Here is a 17,784-nt window from a genome sequence, read left to right as displayed (position 1 = left end):
TTGGTTCTGAGGAGATATTTACTTTCCTTTGTGGCTTGGCCAGTAAAAATCGTGTCTAAAGTTTCTTTCTATATATACTGTGCACCTACTTTTTTTGCTCAAGTTTGCTTCTACAGAGTTTAGTGGCATTCAGTGCTGATATTTAACTGAAATGAACCTTGCTCAGGTCCAGACTGACTCACATAAACTTCAAGCAGGTTTTCTTGCCCTTAGCTCTCCTTATACGTTGCCATTTGGCTTTGGTGCCTAGAACAGTCTGACTTGTAACCATGTTAAAGACTACCAACCAGATGCCTAATGAAAAATCTGTTTGGAGACCCTTCTGACAACATGTTATGTAGCCATCTAATTCTCCTCCCTTCTCTCATTTTTCTTTCATTCAATGGTTATATTTCCATGGAAATTGGAGGTATGGGCTAGATCCCCAGCTTGTGCAAATTGACATAGCTCCATTTGGCCCTTTGGTTTTTGAAGGTGACCTGTAAAGGACAAATTAAAATCAGACTAACCTCAGCACTGTAGTCCTGGTTTAGGAAAGCCCTTAAGCGTATGTGCATACCACTGTTTGGTGCATGTTATGTGTCCCCCTCTGTAACCAGTTCACAGCCTGCTACAGGTCCTGGTTCTTTAGATCAGTCTCTAGAGACTCACATATTTAGCTCTGGAGGTCCCTGGTCCAATCTCCACTGTTAGTCAAGATGGTGGCTATCACATAGCAGGGGCTCATGGGGACTTGGACTGCTGTGGGCCTGAGAATGAGTGTCTTCTCTCCAAGGGAAGCATGTAACCCACTGGTTAGTGTACTATGTACCTGCCGCTATGCCTGATCCACAGACGATATGGGTCTGTTGAAGCTCTCAGCTCGAGGCTTTTTCACTTGTGCTTTCCGCTTTGGCGGTTCCACATTCAGTCCCCATGGTTGGTTAAGATGGGGACGTTTCTGCGTTGCTTAAATGCTTTCCTGAATTGTCGGTGATGAGCTTAGTTCTTCCATTGAACTTATAAGGGGGACATTCAGTACATAAATAAGTGTAGTATAAACTAGCCTCTAAAAAAACAATTCTTCATCTTCTCACAAAGTCAGATGGCTGGTTCTGAGAGGCTGGGTGATGCCTGAGAAAATTCAACAATGTTTATGGCCTCTTATTTTTTAATTTATTTTCTTAAACTCTTTCCTCCCAAAGTTCATGACCATACAGACACTGCCTTTCACGTCCTTCTAGGCAGCTTGCCAGGATTCTTAGCTTCCTTCTCCACTAGCTGGGGAGACACTTTGGGCATGTCTACACTGCACACAAAGCCCAGGCTCTGACTCACGTTTGAGCCCGAGCCCTCCTTCTGTCTACACATGAATCAGACTGACGTGGGTCAGCAAGCACTCAGGACACAGGCCCTGCTAAGGGGGGGGTGGGTCAGAGCTCAAGTCCTGCTGAGACTTGGGTCTAAGCCCTGTCATTCTGCTGTGTGAATGCAGGCCAAGCCACAGACCCAAGTTAAAAGGTCTGCGTAGTGCAGCATGGATGTGTTAGTTGGGTCCAGAAACTGTAAGCCCAGGTTTACAATGCAGTGTGGATTCTCAAGTGTGGTCTTGGAAAACTGAACCCACAAGCTTGGGTCTGACAGATTTGGGTTTACAATGCAATGTAGACATACTCGAAGTGCAACATTAGCTTTAAGAGGGGGTTAACTTTATGTCCATCTCTGAGAGCGCTCTGCTGCCCATGTAATTACCTCTGAGGAGGAGACAGAAAAACAGCAATGAGGCTAGCTCCCTTCCTTGGTTATGAAGCTCCCTAGAGACCCTACAGGGTGCTTCCTGCACATCAAGGTGCTTCTGTTCTGCTTCTGTTTTATCTTAAGTAACCAACTTTATTAAGTTAAAAGTATCTCTGCAAACAGATGTGAATAGAATGCACTAGTACAGCAGAGGTCCTGTTTATCTCAGTGGCTGCCTCTCTCTTTGTGTCTTCCTCTTACAGTTGAGACTTTCAAGCTGATAGTTCCTTGGTTCATTTCTCTGGTGGCTGGAGACAGGGCATTTGAGAAGAAGGTCCTTGACTCCTGAATTCTGTCCCCACTTTTTGGTGTGACAAAACCCAACTCTGACCAGCCTTCTTTCTGGCCACACTGTATAGTCAGGCTTCTGAGGGGGTTGCCAGAAGGGTGTTAGAGTACGTATGGGAGAGTTCCTTTGTAGAGACGTTGTTAGGTTTGTGTACGTTAGCATTAGTGTAGCTGACCTATAATATTGCTTTTATTGCAAATGTGTGGTGATCGGTCCATGTTATCAATGTAAGTAAATATATTCGTAGCTAGGCGACAGGGCCTGTATGCCATCTTCTCCTCCTTGACCTCTAGATTACGGGGGCTGGTGGATGTTGGTGGCCTGACATATACAGGAGGTCAGAGTAGATTGTCTGATGGTCCCTTCTGGCCTTACACACTACGACTCTATGACCTCGCTTCTGCTTTTGACACCATTGATCACACACTCCTTGAATTCATGTGCTCGTTTAGCTTTCCTGACTCCTTCCTCTCCTGATTTTCCTCCTACCTCTCCAGTTACTCCTTTAATAACTATTTTGGTAATAAAGGTGAGCGACACATAAGATTACGGGGAAGTAGAGCTGGTCAACATTTTTTGACTGAAAATATCTTCCACTGTGAAAATGGGGTTTAAATCGAAAGGAAGATTTTTGTGGGAAAATGTCCTTTGATGCAATGTATGCAGTGCTGTTGTAGCCAGGCTGGTCCCAGGATATTAGAGGGAGAAGGAGGGTGAGTAATATCTTTTATTGGACCCACTTCTGTTGGTGAGAGAGCTTGATGATGAGCTATGTGTCAGCTCAAAAGCTTGTCTCTCTCACCAACAATAAAATACATTACTTCATCCTCCTTATCTCGTTAATTGGAGGCAAGGAGAATTTTCATTTTGTTTCTATCTGAAATTTTTCTTTAGGTTTTTAAAAATCAAAATATATTTGAAATGTAGAATTTTCATCTCCTCTTTTTGACGAGGTGCAATAACATGAAAAATGTCCAAGTTTTCTTCCCTCAACACACTCTTCCTCTCTTCCCCCCTTTTGCCAAACTAACTTTTTACAGCTTCTCCAACGTTGGAAAAGTTAGAGAGGGAAAAGGATGGAAAAAAATCAAGGAAAAAGTGGAAAAACTTCGTGACATAATTCGTTCTGTGGTGAAAAAGAGAAAATAAATAAATAAATAAACCTGATTATTTTAATATCTAAAATAAAAAATTCAAACCATTTCCAAAAATTTGCCACAGAAAATCAAAATTTTGAATGGCAAATTTTTGTTTGCAATTTTTTTTCAGGGGAAAAAATGGATTTTTTGACCAGCTGTATTGGTAAGAGTAAATTTTTTCCTCCTGCTCCTGTTGTTGTTACCCTGATCTATATTAGATAACATCCCTTTCACATATCAGAATTCAGCATCCTATTTTTCCAGTGGTTACTGTTACATCTTGCCTTTAAAGAAAACGTATGTAAATTAAATCAACCAAAAGTAACTACAAGCCAGTCCAGCTAATTCATGTAACACATATGGACACATCCAGGCTGGAAGTTCAGGGTAAATGCTCTGAGCTCCCTGACAGAGAAGAGGCTTATCTGCCTCTTATTGGTGGACATCTGTCAATAAAAACTCTGAAATTCAGTGGTTTGCTGATCCTGTTTCTTCTGCAGAGGCTTGTTTTAGCCATTGAGTTGACTGCATCACCTGGAACGTCTATTTGCTGCATACTACATCTCTCAGCAGAGAAGCATGGACAGTGGCTTTCTGGGTGCTCTCCAGAAGCAGAGGCAGTATCCTCCTTGGTTTTGTTGAGATGTTTCCTGTTCCTCCTCTGGGACTGATCTCAGGAATTGTTCTGACGTAGGATCTTGGTGCACAAAGTTTGTTGGAGTCTAAAATTCTTTTTCCTCCAGCAAGGGGTGGGGATTAAGTATTTGGCATTCTTGTTGTAATATTTCTTCTCTTCTAGTTTCCTGTTACAGAGCTCTTTGGAAACTGCTTGATGATTAATTATTTCTAGCTCAAGGGCCTTGTTAGGCAGAAGAATAAAAAAACCTTAGTGCCAGTCTATGAACCGATGGATCGTAAGATGTTGTGGAGTGTATTGCAATATTCCAGCAATGCTAAATATGGGTCCCCTGAATTTGCCAGGGATATTTAAATCATTGTTTTTGCTATTTGTAATGACTCTTATTATGCACAATCAAATACATTAGCAGAAGAGTATGATGTGGTGTGCTTGAATCGATATTTCAAAAAGAAAGGCTACAATGAGCCACTAACTAGTTGTGGGCCATTCTCTATTAGTTCACCAGGTTTCCATGAGCAAGAAGTGATACATGTTGTGTTGTAGCACTGCCCCTTGATAGGTCTGTGCAACAGCTGAGTCTTAAAAATGACTGAGTGGTAGATTGCTACCAAGGAATTATCCTTCCCCTTTAATTCAGGTAGCCCTTCACTAGCCCTTCACTTAGCCCAAAGGCCATTTGAAATCACACGTCGTTTCAGTGGATCTTTTACATTCTGTTTTCTATAGCATAGCATACAGGTCATCTGTGATACCTCCATCTTCCTAGGCTGAAAATTTCACGCATGGGTCTTTAGCAGCAGCAGCTCCCTCTACCCTTTTGATTTCTTGCAAACATTATTTCATGGAAAACTTGGAAGCATAAAAAACCGTCGCTCCCAGGTTGCTGCCAGGTTCCTTTTCAGACTGAGGAATTCAGGTGGCTTAACTTGCTGTCTTTTTGCAAAGATTCAGTTTACTTCTGACACCATATAACAAGAGCAGGAGACACACAGGATGACAGTAAGAGGCTGCGTGTTATTTCCTCGCCCCAGGACCTGGTTAGGGTTATGAAAAGGTGGCACCCTGTAACAGGGATCGCTGTTCGATGACTACTACTCCACTCTCCATGCAGGTTCCCCATGGGCTCTGCCATTGGCACCTTCCCCCCTCCCCTTTTCTGGATTTCCCTGGTATTATCCCTACTGCTGGGAAGAGAGTGTAGGGGTGCTGTGGGTTCTGGAAGGCTGCACCCTTTCCAACCATGGGGATCTCCAAAAGCCACCATGACAGAGGAGCTGTAGCTGGTTGTGATGGCACCAACCATCAGCTGCGATTGGCAAGGCTCCCTACCGCCATGGGTTGGGGTCCCAGAACATTAGTACCACACAGAAGCCTCGGAGGAGAGCTGGGACAGGGGCCTGGGAGTACCTGCTCCACCCTCTCCCATTGCTGGCCTCCAGTCCATGGAGCTCCTTCAGAAGCCCATCTGTATGAAGCAATGGGGTGGAGTGATGCATACAATTTCATACAATTGTGTCTCCATCTCAGGCTGAAGCAGACAGAAATTTTCCACAGATCCCAGTAGTTCAGCACCAGCGTACCTGACTCTTTCCAGGCTCCTGTTTTTATTTTCTCCTGGCGCCACTGACAAAGTTTAGAAGCAAAGAACCTTTTCTCCCCCTCAATTTTAGCCTCTTTATAGGAAAAATCAACTCAATGCTCCTCTTTTTAATCATCCCACCTTTAACAAAAGGGAAAAAACGACCGAGTGCAGTGAATTTAGAGACTCGTCTTACCCCACCATGTTAATTATCTCTGCTGTAAAAAGGAGGTCAAGGAGAGGAACTCTCTACTAAATAGGGCGAAGTTGGCATGCATGGCTCCTAAAGCGAAGAAGGTAAGAGTGAACTTTACTGGAACTTTTTTTTTTTAAATCTCTTCAAAAAGCTCCTAGATTAAAGCTCTGATATGCTTTTTTTTTGTTGAATTCTCATGGATTCTGAAGCTCAAATGGCTGGAAGGAAGCCCAGGTAATTTTTTTTTATCCCAGTCACTCAGAGGCTCAAAGGTTTTAAGTCCTGCCCCCATGGTGAATTGCCGACTATATGGGAATACAGAAGAACCCGACACATAGGTGTCCTGGCCATTGTTATCAAGAGGGAGAAAAATAAAATAGCTCTGTATGTAGGTCAATGACCTGCTCTTTACTGTCAGTAAAAAATTAAGGATGACCTAAAATCTACTACTCAAAATCAGGGACAAGTAGTCTCTCTTAATCAGACAAAATGTTTATGTTACCAAAAGCTTGACCTCCTCAGGGTCTAACTTTAGCAAAAGTCTTTGCAATTGAAAAGCAGTGGTCGAAACCTCAAAACCTGTCTGAAATGTCTATTAATTTTTGATCCTGCAAGGTAGTTGGCTTAGTTATTGTAGAGGCGCCCAGTAGCGCTGCTGTAGTTAAGGGTCTGCCAACATTTCCATTATAAAGCCCCAATATTCAAGGGCTTCTAACTCAGCTGTTTCCACATTGTCTCCGTCTGATTACAGGTTGGCAGCTCAAATGCCATGTCACCCCTGCCTCCCCATTCCTGTAAAAACATGTAAATCAGCTAAGGTTGGAGAGTGACTAAAAGAGCCAGGCAAAAAATCCTGTGTGCGAGACTTTTATCTTTTATGCCAGCAAGTAAAACTGTCACCCTCCTTCCCATCATTTTTATGGCATGGGAGAGTGAATTTGGCGTCTGGGCAAATAAATAGTTAGGATTGCAAGGCTGTGGTTAACACTTATTTTAGGTCATAGGCTTGTGGACCAAGCTTTCTCTTTCAAGAGAGAAAATATTAAAAGGGAAATTTAGGGATTAATCCTGCTCCGATAGAGATGAATGGGGTAAAAATTCAGGTCCTTTATTAGTAATTGTGGCTCAGTGTCACAACACAATATTCATCCAGCTATCCTCTTGGAAAGTCATTTTTGCTTTGTTTGTGTCACTCAAGAGCTTCCCTGCATCATCAAGTTGTTCTTTGATCCACCCACATATTTTGGTTGAATCGTTAGTATCTTTTGGTGCTTTGCCAAGATTCACATTTATAGGAAATGCTTGAGAGATTTATGTTTGAAATCTGCCTCCCCGGAGCAGATACCTTCTTTTCTCAGGAGCCTTACTCACAGACCTGTCCAACATCTGGCCCATCATATTTGTGTTCTGTAGCGTTACCCCAGACTCTCAACCTAGTTTTGTTTAGCGTCTCTACCTGTCTAAAGGGGACTGGTTTGAAACCAGGGTGGCACTTCATTGAAACTGGCAGGCAATGAAGTTCACTACACTTGTAAGCATTGTTACCAAGATATCAAGGTAGCCTAGCTTTTTAAATAAAAAAGCTTTCCAAGTTTTAATGATTCAGACACTTCAAGTCATACTGGGCTGAAACTTGACGTAAATCACAGCCAGGATGAATGTTTCTTTAAACATTTATACCAGCGTCGTAATCTATCCTGCTCTAACGCATGGCACATGTATTCGTCCTGAGGTTCCAGACATTACTTTTCTGCCATGTCAGACAAGAAACAGTACAGTATTTGTTGCAAGACAGAAGGGCCCACAACCTTGACGAAGTGGGTATCTCCTTCCACTCTCAGGGCCTCACGGAAGCTAAGGGAATTCACTCCCGGAAGAGGGCATGCAGTGTTTCCACCACCACACCCCTGGAGGAGATATTCCAGCAGAAGGCTGCTTTAAAACCTGCCGGGACCCCTACGTGCTCTGCTTGCAGCAACTACCCTGCAGATGCACTGAATCATCATCCTGTTCCATGGTATCCTGGCTATACTCTCTCCCCAGTCATCACCTGCCCCATTGCTCTGTCGACCCCCTGCAGAGGGGGAGTGGAGGAGGGCGGGTATTGTGGCTGCTTTCCACAGTCACAGCCTTCACTCTGTGAACTTTCTGCCTTTGGGGGCTCTGGGAACATGGCAGAAAGTCCGTGGAGTGGAGGCTGTGTGATGGGTGTCTGCTAGGGCACCATATGTCCGGGTTTCCCTGGACATGTCCGGCTTTTCGCTCTTTAAATAGCCGTCTGGGGGGGGATTTCTAAAAATCTAAAAATGTCCGTGATTTCCCCCCAGTCGGCTATTTATCGACCGAAAAGCGGCTGACAGGGCGGCCGAGCGCCGCTCGCATTGGGGCCTCGGCAGCCAAAGCCCCTTCCCAGCTCCCCCCATCCCCTGCAGCCGTAGCACGCCGCTTGGCAGCGCTGGGGGGCGGGGCTGTGCGCCTATGAGGGAACGCGGCGGCGGTGCTGGCAGCGGCGGCCAGAGCCCCTCCCCCGCTTCCCCCCTCCTCCACAGCCACAGCACGCCGCTCGGCAGCACTCGGGCGGGGCGGGGCGCTCCTTGGGGCGTGGAGCCAGACACCTGCTCTAAGCCAAGTGGCACGGTAAGGGGGCCGGGGAGTTGGAGAAGGGGGGCAGTCAGGGGACAGGGAGCGGGGGGGTGGGGGATTTGGATGGGTCGGGAGTTTGGGGGGGCTGTCAGGGGGGCAGGGGTGTGGAGAGGGGTTGGGACAGTCAGGGACAGGGAGCGGGGGGGTTAGATGGGTTGGGGTTTCTGGGGGGGCTGTCAGGGGGCGGGAAGTGTGAGGGAGTGGCTAAGGGGCGGGGCTACCCCCCCAATGGAATATCCTCTTTTTTGAAAGTTCAGATATGGTAACCCTAGTGCCTGCCCCACACAAACTCTGAGGGGGTTAATGTGGGCCCGGAGGGGCCCATTAACCTAAGGCTGGTGCACCTAGAGGCAAACCAGGGCTTAATGGCAGATGCAGCCCAGCTGGGCAGGAGCTGGGATGGGATTAGAAAGCCAGGAAGGGAGAGCAGGGTGGAGGTCTGCAGTCACTCTGCAGAGCAGCAGTTTTTAAACTTTTTGAGCTGAGCCCCATCCCCCAAGTTACAATTTTTGGTTGCATCCCCGAGACAAAAATAGACCCGTGCAAAAGTATGCTCAATAGAGCTGCTCATAAACCTCGCAGAGACTTTTGCGTAGCTTTAATTAAGTTACCTGCACCTGTAAGTTTCAAATACACAGCTGCTTGCCAATGGCACGGCCAATGCTTCCTCAGCAGTGTGCTGCTTCTACCTTCCAGCCAGGCAGCACCACTCGGGCAGGGCCAATACCGGCCTCTCACCCCTCTCGGGAAGGCATGTGAGAAAGTCTCTGGGGGCACAGCCAGCGTGGGACGCAGAGACTGCTTGGAGCAGAAATGAGTGTGGCCGCGGCAGATGTTGACGCTGACCCACAGGCTGGGTGGCTCACTGAGGTAAGTCTGGGGAGGTGGTGCTCCCTCCCCACCCCCCATAGAGGCTGCCCCAGACCCTGTCATGTGGAGCTGGATGAGTTGCCTGGCATTGCCACTTGCTCCCCCAAATGTTCCTCCATGCCCCCTGAGGGGTGTGTGCCCCACAGTTTGAAAACCTCTGCCCTAGAGGGAAGAGAGTTGGCCAGGGACAGGAGGAGATCAAGCCCTGGGGTCCTGCCCTGGACTAGAGAGTCCGACAAGAGATCTAGAGAGGTGAAGTAGCCGTGGGGAGTGTAGGAAGCTCCTGGGGTAAAGCCAGAGATAGGTAAGGAGATAGAGAGGTGAGGCAGGGAGGAGTCCAGGGAAACAGCAGCCAGCTTGGAATCTGAGCAGACCTGGATTGCCAGTGAGAGGGTCCCTGGGCTGGGTCTGGGGCAGGGCCGGTGCTGCCATTTAGGCCAACTAGGCGGTTGCCTAGGGCGCCAAGATTTGGGGGTGCCAAAAAGTGGCACCCCCAATTTTTTTTTTTTACAGCGGCCGCTGCACTGGGAGGGAGAGGGAGTTTGAGCTGCCGGCAGGCAGCCCAGGGGTTCCCCTGGGTCAGAGCTGCTGCCCGGATCCCCCGGCCGGGGGGTGGGGAGCTGCCGCGGGGGGGATGCCTCAGGGCGGGAGGGGAGGGAGCTGCTGCAAGGGGGGTGCTTCAGGGTGGAGGGGGCAGGGAGATGCCAAAGGGCTGGGAGGGGGACACAAGGTGGAAATTTTGCCTAGGGCGCGAAACTTCCTTGACTGGCCTTGGACTGGGGTAACAATTGGCCCAGGTTCCCAGTAGCACAGGACCTCGAGTTGGAAGGGGAGACTGTCTGAGACACTGTCTGGACGGCTTGTCCAGTGGGACTTTGTTATCCCAGAAGGGAGAACTATATAGTGACCTGCCCTGAAAGCTGAGCCACAATGAAGTGGGCCGAGTCAAGGAAAGAGAGGGGGCCACAGTGTAAGTAAGTGTCGGAAGGGGGCGCCAGAGGGGACGAAAGCTAAATCCTCAGACCCAGCCACAAGGAGGCACAGTAGCAGTGAGTGGGGAGCTCCTTACAGGCAGTGGCTGTGGAAAACAGCCACAGCACCTTCCCTCACTCATTCCCCCTCTACAGGACCTGTAGGTAGGGAAGACAGTGGGTGAATTTAGCTTAGGGCTGGGCTTTTGGTGAGCAACAGTGTTGAAACAGTGAGCATTTTTACTCCCAACAAATATGGTTTTGTGTGAGTATGCACAATGTCCGCATAGCATGGCAATGCTGTGACCAATACATTTGCTTATCTTCACCAGCTGCCAGGTGTCAGAGGGAGGGCTGTGTGGGGGGTGGTGTCTCTGATTTGTGCTGACCCTCTGTAAATGATCAGTGAAGTCACGTTTGCATAAAGTGTGGTCAGACCATCCCTCCTGAAATTTCACTTCTCTGTGGAATGACTGCTGGTAAAAATTTCATACCTGGAATTTCTTTTCAGATTATTACAACTTAATTATTTTCTCATGCCAGTAAATTTTTTTCACAATTAATAATAATAAAAAACTTGTACTGTGTTTAAATTTCAAAAATATTTTCAGAAATAAAAATAACCGGATAGTGGGTCAAAAAGATTCATTTTTGTACTTTTTTTTGGTGGGTTTTATTTCCCTGTTTGAAATTCACAATCAATGAAACGTGGTCAAAAAAATCCAAGTTTGAAAAATGTTGACCTGCTCTATTTGAATCCTGCTAGTACCCTGGTTCTGGCTACTGGCCACAGACAACAAGGGCATGGATTGTAAGGCCCTAACCCTGTCGACACTTACGCATATGCTTTACTTTATTGCCATGAGTTGTCCCATTGAAATCAAACACCTGTGTAAGTATTTGCAGGATTGGGGCCTAAGACAAGAAGCGATATAAATGGGGTGGAAAGAGAGATGCAATCATAGTATGCACATTTAACATATTTAAACGTCCCAGCTATATCCAAGTGCCCTATCACCAAGCTTATTAATGGATAACTTTTGGTTGTAGGCATTATGGAAGAAAAGGGTACTGATTTTGCAGTTCAGCCTGGGGAGGCGGGGGGCAGGGTGTTCCACAGAAGCAAGGTACAAGTAGTAAAGGAAGAGAAGTGCCATAGACATGGCTTCTGAAGAGCACTGGGCAGTAACATGGTAGGTGTGGTAAGGACTGACGCAGGACAGATGAGATTTGCTCAGCCACCGGGAGCATGCTCAGGAAATGTAAGAAACGGCTGAGATCACCGTCTGTTTGTTGACACAGCCAGCTATCTTACAAGGGAAAGTGAATGTGATTCAATGGAGTTTGGAGGGAGGAGGTTCATATTGATGACGTTTTTGTCTGTGGGAAGTCTGAGGAAGAATTTAAGATTGAAGTAGGTTCTTAAGGGAGTTGTGTGGCTGCTTGGCTAAAGTGATGAGGAGTGTACACTGAAGCAAACCCAATGGCATGTTTTCGGGCATGTGCTTGATAGAGGCTGAAGGAAGAGCCAGAAGACTCCTAGAGCCAAGCTATCGGACTGTATTAGAGCTGATGCTGTTTCTAGATATAAAGAGTGAAGGCAAATTTATACCTAACTTATCCTCAAAAGGCCAAGCTATTTATGTGATTCTAAAGCCCTAAGGTGGGAGCCAAGACACCAGAGGAGGGATGGTTCAGTGGTTAGGGTGCTAGCCAGAGACCCAGGTTCAAGGCCCTGCTCTGCCACAGCCTTCCTGTGTAACCTCAGACTCTGTGGCTCTGTTCCCCATCTGTGAAATGGAGGTAATACATCCCTACCTCACAGACACATTGGGAGTGGTGTAGATACAATAGTAAGGGGCACCAGAGGATTTAAACAATCTCTTAAGCAGGCTTCTATTGACCACAGCCCCATTACTGGCATTTGATGGTGTTTCCAAGCCTACAGTCATTTCAGCAAATGCCAACAGCTACACCCTTGGTGAGTTGCTACTCTAGTGGCACAGATACGGCTGGCAGCTTATAGCCTATTCTAGGTACTTTTGTCCCCCAAAGAGAGAATGTTTGTCTCTGTAGGGGTGTGCAAGAGTTTAATATGCTACTTGTACAGTCTTGATCATTTCAAGTTGCCCACAACCACAAGCTGCACTTGCCATTAGTAACTAGAAAAGACCTGGCCTCTGCCAGACCCACCACCAAAGACAAAACTGATTAAAATAGCCATTACTGCTGGCACACCCCCTCAACAGTGTGCAATAGATGTTGTTGGCCAAGTTACTTGCCACGGTCCCACATCTAGCTTATGAAATCTATGCTCTGAAGCTGAAGGTCTGATTAAGGATGGTGGAATTTCTGGTGTATGAGAGATGGCAAGCACTGCCTGACAATAGCTTAGTGGCACTCATTTGGGATGTGTGATACCCAGGTTCAAGTTCTGCTTTGACACCACCAGAGCAGTGACTTGGACTTGGGTCTTCTACATCTCCAGTGAGGGCACTGACAAGAGGGCTATTCTGGGGTGGCTCACTGATGCGCCATGAAAAAATTCAAAAGGTCTTGATTTTATCCAAGTGTAAAATGAAACAAAATGCCAACACCCTCAAACCTTTTCATGACTAGAATTCCTGTTTTCCCACCAGCCCGAGTCCTCACCACAGAAGGACCAGGCAGCACCCGCAGCAGGTTCCAAACCCAGCTCGTTTGTGAACCCTCGTGCCTCACGGCCAGGGTGAGAAGAGTCCTAACCATACCAAACATGAGTCTCCACTTGTTTGGATTTGTTAAGCGCTGTAAGTCACCTGGACAGAGTCCTCCTCAAGCCTAAATTGTGACTGGATCTCAACCTAGAATTAGTTAAACTTTAATTATTGTTATAGATTATGGGGAAAAGAGGTGGGGGAAAGATGTGAAGTTGCGGGTACTGCTTTGTCACAGTAAGCTAGAAGCAACAGATGGGCAAAGCTTGTAGGCATAAGTTCTACAGTGAAGTAGAATCACTTTATTGGACTACAGGAAACAAACATTTTTGCTGAAGTTCCTTGTTCAGTGTTAGAAGAAAGAGACTGATTTAGTCATTGTCACATGCAGGGGAGGCTCTATGTTTTTTGCTGCCCCAAGCACAGCAGGCAGGCGGCTTTTGGTGGCATGCCTGTGGGCGGTCCGCTGGTCACGCGGATTCGGCGGCATGCCTTTGGGAGGTCTGATGGTGCCGTGCCTCCAGCGTCCCCGCTGCCAAATTGCCGCTGAAGCTGCGGGACCAGCAGACAGGCGTGTTGCCGAAAGCCGCCTGCCTGCCACCCTCACAGTGACTGGCAGCCCCCCCCCTCCGCGGCTTGCCGCCCCAGGCACGCGCTTGCTGCACTGGTGCCTGGAGCTGCCCCTGGTCACATGGCAGTAATAAGTTTGGTAAAGCAGGTGTGCTGGATCTGCTAAGCAGGGGACTACAACTCCCATCAGTTCCCTCCCCACTGCACATCCTTCCTGCTGGCTAGGTAATGAGAGAGGTCCTGAAAGTGGCTGGGGTTAGTTGGGAAGTGGCAGCTGGTGTGCGTGGCGTGCCAGGAGCGGCAAAGAACCTGAACGCAAACTGGAGTCCCCAGGAACTGTATGCAGAGCTGCGTGTGGAACAAGGCTGTGAATGCCAGGTGTTACAGCTGGGTGCAGGTCTGGGTGAGGCTTATGGGGGAGCAGCAGTGGCTGAGCAGGGAGCCAGTGCAGAGGAGACCCAATGAGACAGGCCTGGAAACCTACAAGCCCTTATTTGCTGGAAAAAAGACTGGACTGTTTTGGAAGTTTGCCTGAAAAGGGTTGTGCCTAATTCTGCTTTCAGTTAGTATAGAATAAATCAAGAGTAATTCCACAGAATTGAATGGCATGATAGTAGTGTGGACTTGGCTTGAAGTCAGAACCCGGCCAACAGGGCCAAATTCGGCTGGAATATAAAGAGTAGTGAAAAGTTATGTCAAGGGTCAGAGAGGGGTAACAGTATCACTTGTATTCAATGGGCATGAAGAATTGGTACCCCTGCATGCAGGTAAATCTTGATCAGCCACGTGGTGTAATGTCAATGTGACACCAATGGGGGAACTGCTTCAGCTTTTTCCATCAGAATAGAAATTACCTAGACGGTGCAGTAGGAGGGGCTTTGACTTTTGTTGTCCATTGCTCTTCGTGCTATACTCAACTCTCACTCCCTTGGCATGTAAGTTACCCGTTTTGCACAACCACCAAATACCAAATCAGTGGAAGCGACACAGCTGTATCACTTTCATCCACTTGGCATTGGGTGTTCCATGTTTATTCTTCTCTCCAGGACTGTGGCATATGTAGGTTGTGGTTATTAGCATTTTTTTTAGGGTGACCAGACAGCAAATGTGAAAAATCGGGACAGGGGGTGGGGGGGGTAATAGGAGCCTATATAAGAAAAAGACCCCAAAATCGGGACTGTCCCTATAAAATTGGGACATCTGGGCACCCTAACTGTTTTATATGTACTGCTGCATCTTGATATTTTTAAAAGGAGTCTGCCTGGCTGCAGAGGTGCCTGGTGCCTGCTGATAGTGTGTGTGTGTGTGGGGGGGGGGCAGAGGGAGGGCAGCAGACTTCAGCAGTGTCACTGAGCATGCTCAGTCCGTGTGAGCATGCTCAGTACAAACCAAGTGGCAAATCGGGGGGAGCGGGAGGAGGGCACATGATCCTGCATGTCCCCTCCCGCCCCATGTGTCACATCTGCCTGGCTGACTTAGTGAGGCAAAGTTGATACAGGACGTTAGAGGCGAGATTGCCACACATTCACACCGAGATCTCTCCTGGAGACAGCATTGCAATTTTCCTTATTCCAAGATATGAAAATCAAACTTGTTCTGTGGGAAAATGGAAACATTTCCCGGTTTTGCTCAGACGTACTCCATCTAAATCAACTTTTTGTTCTGTCGGCCTGAAAGTCTAACTGGTCTTGGTGTTGCATAATCTCTCATCACCTAGATAAAGCAGAGGGGTATGATAGATGGAGTTAAGTTGCTATTGTCGTGTACACACCTGTGCATTGGACTTAAAGATTCTATGTCTGGAGTTAGCCAAGCCAAAATCCAGCTCCCTGTTGCTATATGGGCTCTGCAGGGCTAACAAGTAGTAAAAACCTATTCCAGTCATTAACAGAGTCGGGCGAGGAGATGCTGACTACACACAGGATGTACATCTGGCGTGTAAGAAGTAGTCAAATTGATGCAAGTTCTTCTGACTCTAATTCCCTTTGAACTCAGTATTATCAGGGCCGCCCAGAGGATTCAGGGGGCCTGGGGCAAAGCGGGGGAGCTGTGGTGCTTGTACTCACCTGGTGGAGGTCAGGGTCTTCGGTGGCATTTCGGTGGCGGGGGGCCCTTCACTCGCTCCGCATCTTCGGCAGCACTAAAGGGCCCCCCACCACCGAAATGCCGCCGAAGACCCGGACCACTGCTGGGCCAGGGCTTGCGGGGCCCCTATGGGGCCTGGGGCCTGGGGCAAATTGCCCCACTTGCTCCCCCCTCTGGGCGGCCTTGAGTATTATAGGGGAAAGTCACTTTGCTTGAGGCAGGTTTGTGCTGAGCAATCGCCAAGATGCTATAGGCTCCATAGCAGTCTTTCTATAGGCTCCAAAGGGCTCTGGCTCAGGCCCATGTAGAGAAGAATATATGGACTGGTGGAGAGAACTGCACAGGGAAGGTTAAATGAACATTACAATTGCAAGGGCAGTGGTGGTTAATAATGGGAGAGAAGGGCGTGTGTGGGTGGGTACATGCTGCCTGGCACAGCCCTCTTCTTACCCCAGCGTGTTCTGGTTGGTGCACAGATGCAGTGGTGCCAAGCCTTCCTCGCTCAGGAGGTTGGGGTTGGCTCTGTGCTCCAGCAGCAGCTCCGTGCAGTCTGTGTGGCCCCCCGCGCAGGCCTCGTGCAGAGCACTCTGGCCTCCTGGAGCCATGTTGGGGTCTGCCCGCCAAAACAGCAGATGACGCACGCAGGCGGTGTGTCCATTTCTGGCGGTGATGCACAGTGGGGTGGTCAGTTCCCTCTTGTATTCGAGGGACCACAGGCCTGTAGGGCAGAGAGAGAGAGAGAGAGAGAGAGATGTGAGAAGGCTGGACTTGTGGTTAGGGCACAGGAGAGGGACTCCTGAGATCCAAGCTCTGACACCGGCTTCCTGTGGACCTTGGGCAAGTCTCTTAATTTTTAAATGCCTCAATTTCTGATCTGCAAAGTGGTAGCCATGCTTCCTTTCCTCCCAGGGCTGAGGATAACTTCATTAGCAGCTGCCCAGCTTTGATCATTACAGCACCAGGGGGAAGCCAATAAAGGACTGGGGTGAGTGGCAGACACAGATGCCAGAGACTTTGCCCTTTTACATCAGATAGACCAGGTGGATGAGATTATATCATTTATGGACCAACTTCTGTTGGTAAGAGAGACAAGCTTTTGAGCCACACAGAGCTCTTCTTCAGGTTTGGGAAAGGTACTCCCAGTGTCACAGCTAAACACAGGTTGAACAACATATGTGCTGCTAACTGCTTCTGCTACGCTAAGGGCCCATTCAAGGTGAAGTGACCTGTTATTTTATACAAGACATACAGTAAATGTTATACTTTCCAGCTGCACAAACTAAGGCCCTGTCTACACTACAAAGTTATGTCAACCTAACTTATGTCAGCACACAGCCCGGCACTTATAAAATGGCTTGTGTAAGCACACTTAGCTCCTGATGTCAGTGGTGTGCAGCCTCACCAGGAATTGTCAGTGTGGGGCATTGTGGGATGGCTCCCGAAAGGCAGAAAAAGTCGACGTATGCAGTGCAGTGTCTACAATGATGCTGTGTTGGCCTGTGTCCATTGACCGTGACTCTACGCCGCTCGGGGAGATGGTGTAACTATATCAGCATAGTGTCACGTATCGGGGGTAGCCGTGTTAGTCTGTATCCACAAAAACAACAAGGAGTCCGGTGGCACCTTAAAAACTAACAGATTTATTTGGGCATAAACTTTCGAGGGTAAAAAATATCTGTAGAAGTGAGGTTTTTTTTACCCACGAAAGCTTATGCCCAAATAAATCTGTTAATTTTTAAGGTGCCACCAGACTCCTTGTTGTTTAAATCAGCATAGATAGGCAAATTACATTGATGGGAGCCAAATTTAAGTGAAGACATTTCCACAGCGACGTAAGGCAGCTTATGTCGACCTAACCAGGTAGTGTAGACCAGGCCTGACAGCGGGAGCAATTAAAATACAAAGCAAAACCAAGAGACTTGGCACCTGTGGGCCCCCTCCCTTCTCCTGCCTGGCGCACAGTGCACAGGAAGAGGAATTTGAGAAAGTTTTGACCTGCAGAAAATGCCTGTGCGTTTGCAGCTCTTTAATGCACATTGCTCTCGAAAAGGATTACTGGCTCCTCATTCAACACAATTCTGGTTTCTTTCTTTCCCCCTTTCTAGTTCTCTGTGTGTGCAGCCGTTGCCCTTTTGCTGAATAAAACAGAGCAGTGCACTGTACATTTTTTCGCTCTCTGAAAACTTTGGGGCTTTCAAAAGGCCTGTTTAAGGTTGTTAGCCACTCTGAGCAGTGGTGGCTACAGGGGAAAAGAAAATTCCCCAGTGAATGCACATCAATGGGCAGGATTTCACATGGCAGGAATACCGTCTTATAATGATGGAAGAATC

The 17,784-nt window shown here is 47.7% G+C and overlaps 1 protein-coding gene across 3 annotated transcripts in view; it reads right to left on the bottom strand.

Moving 5' to 3' along the window:
* ASB18 (ankyrin repeat and SOCS box containing 18) overlaps positions 1 to 17,784 on the bottom strand; it is a 45,859-nt gene that overhangs the window by 12,981 nt on the left and 15,094 nt on the right. For all 3 annotated transcript variants that reach the window (XM_034786485.1, XM_034786486.1, XM_034786484.1), the window contains one exon: positions 15,905 to 16,172. In XM_034786485.1, coding sequence (XP_034642376.1) covers positions 15,905 to 16,172 — 268 coding nt within the window. The remainder of the gene's footprint in view (positions 1 to 15,904; positions 16,173 to 17,784) is intronic.

This window comes from Trachemys scripta, chromosome 11, assembly GCF_013100865.1.
Source record: "Trachemys scripta elegans isolate TJP31775 chromosome 11, CAS_Tse_1.0, whole genome shotgun sequence".
NCBI classification, from domain to species: domain Eukaryota; kingdom Metazoa; phylum Chordata; order Testudines; family Emydidae; genus Trachemys; species Trachemys scripta.
Note: the sequence above shows the minus strand (reverse complement) of the source record. Positions and strands in the feature narration are given on the sequence as shown.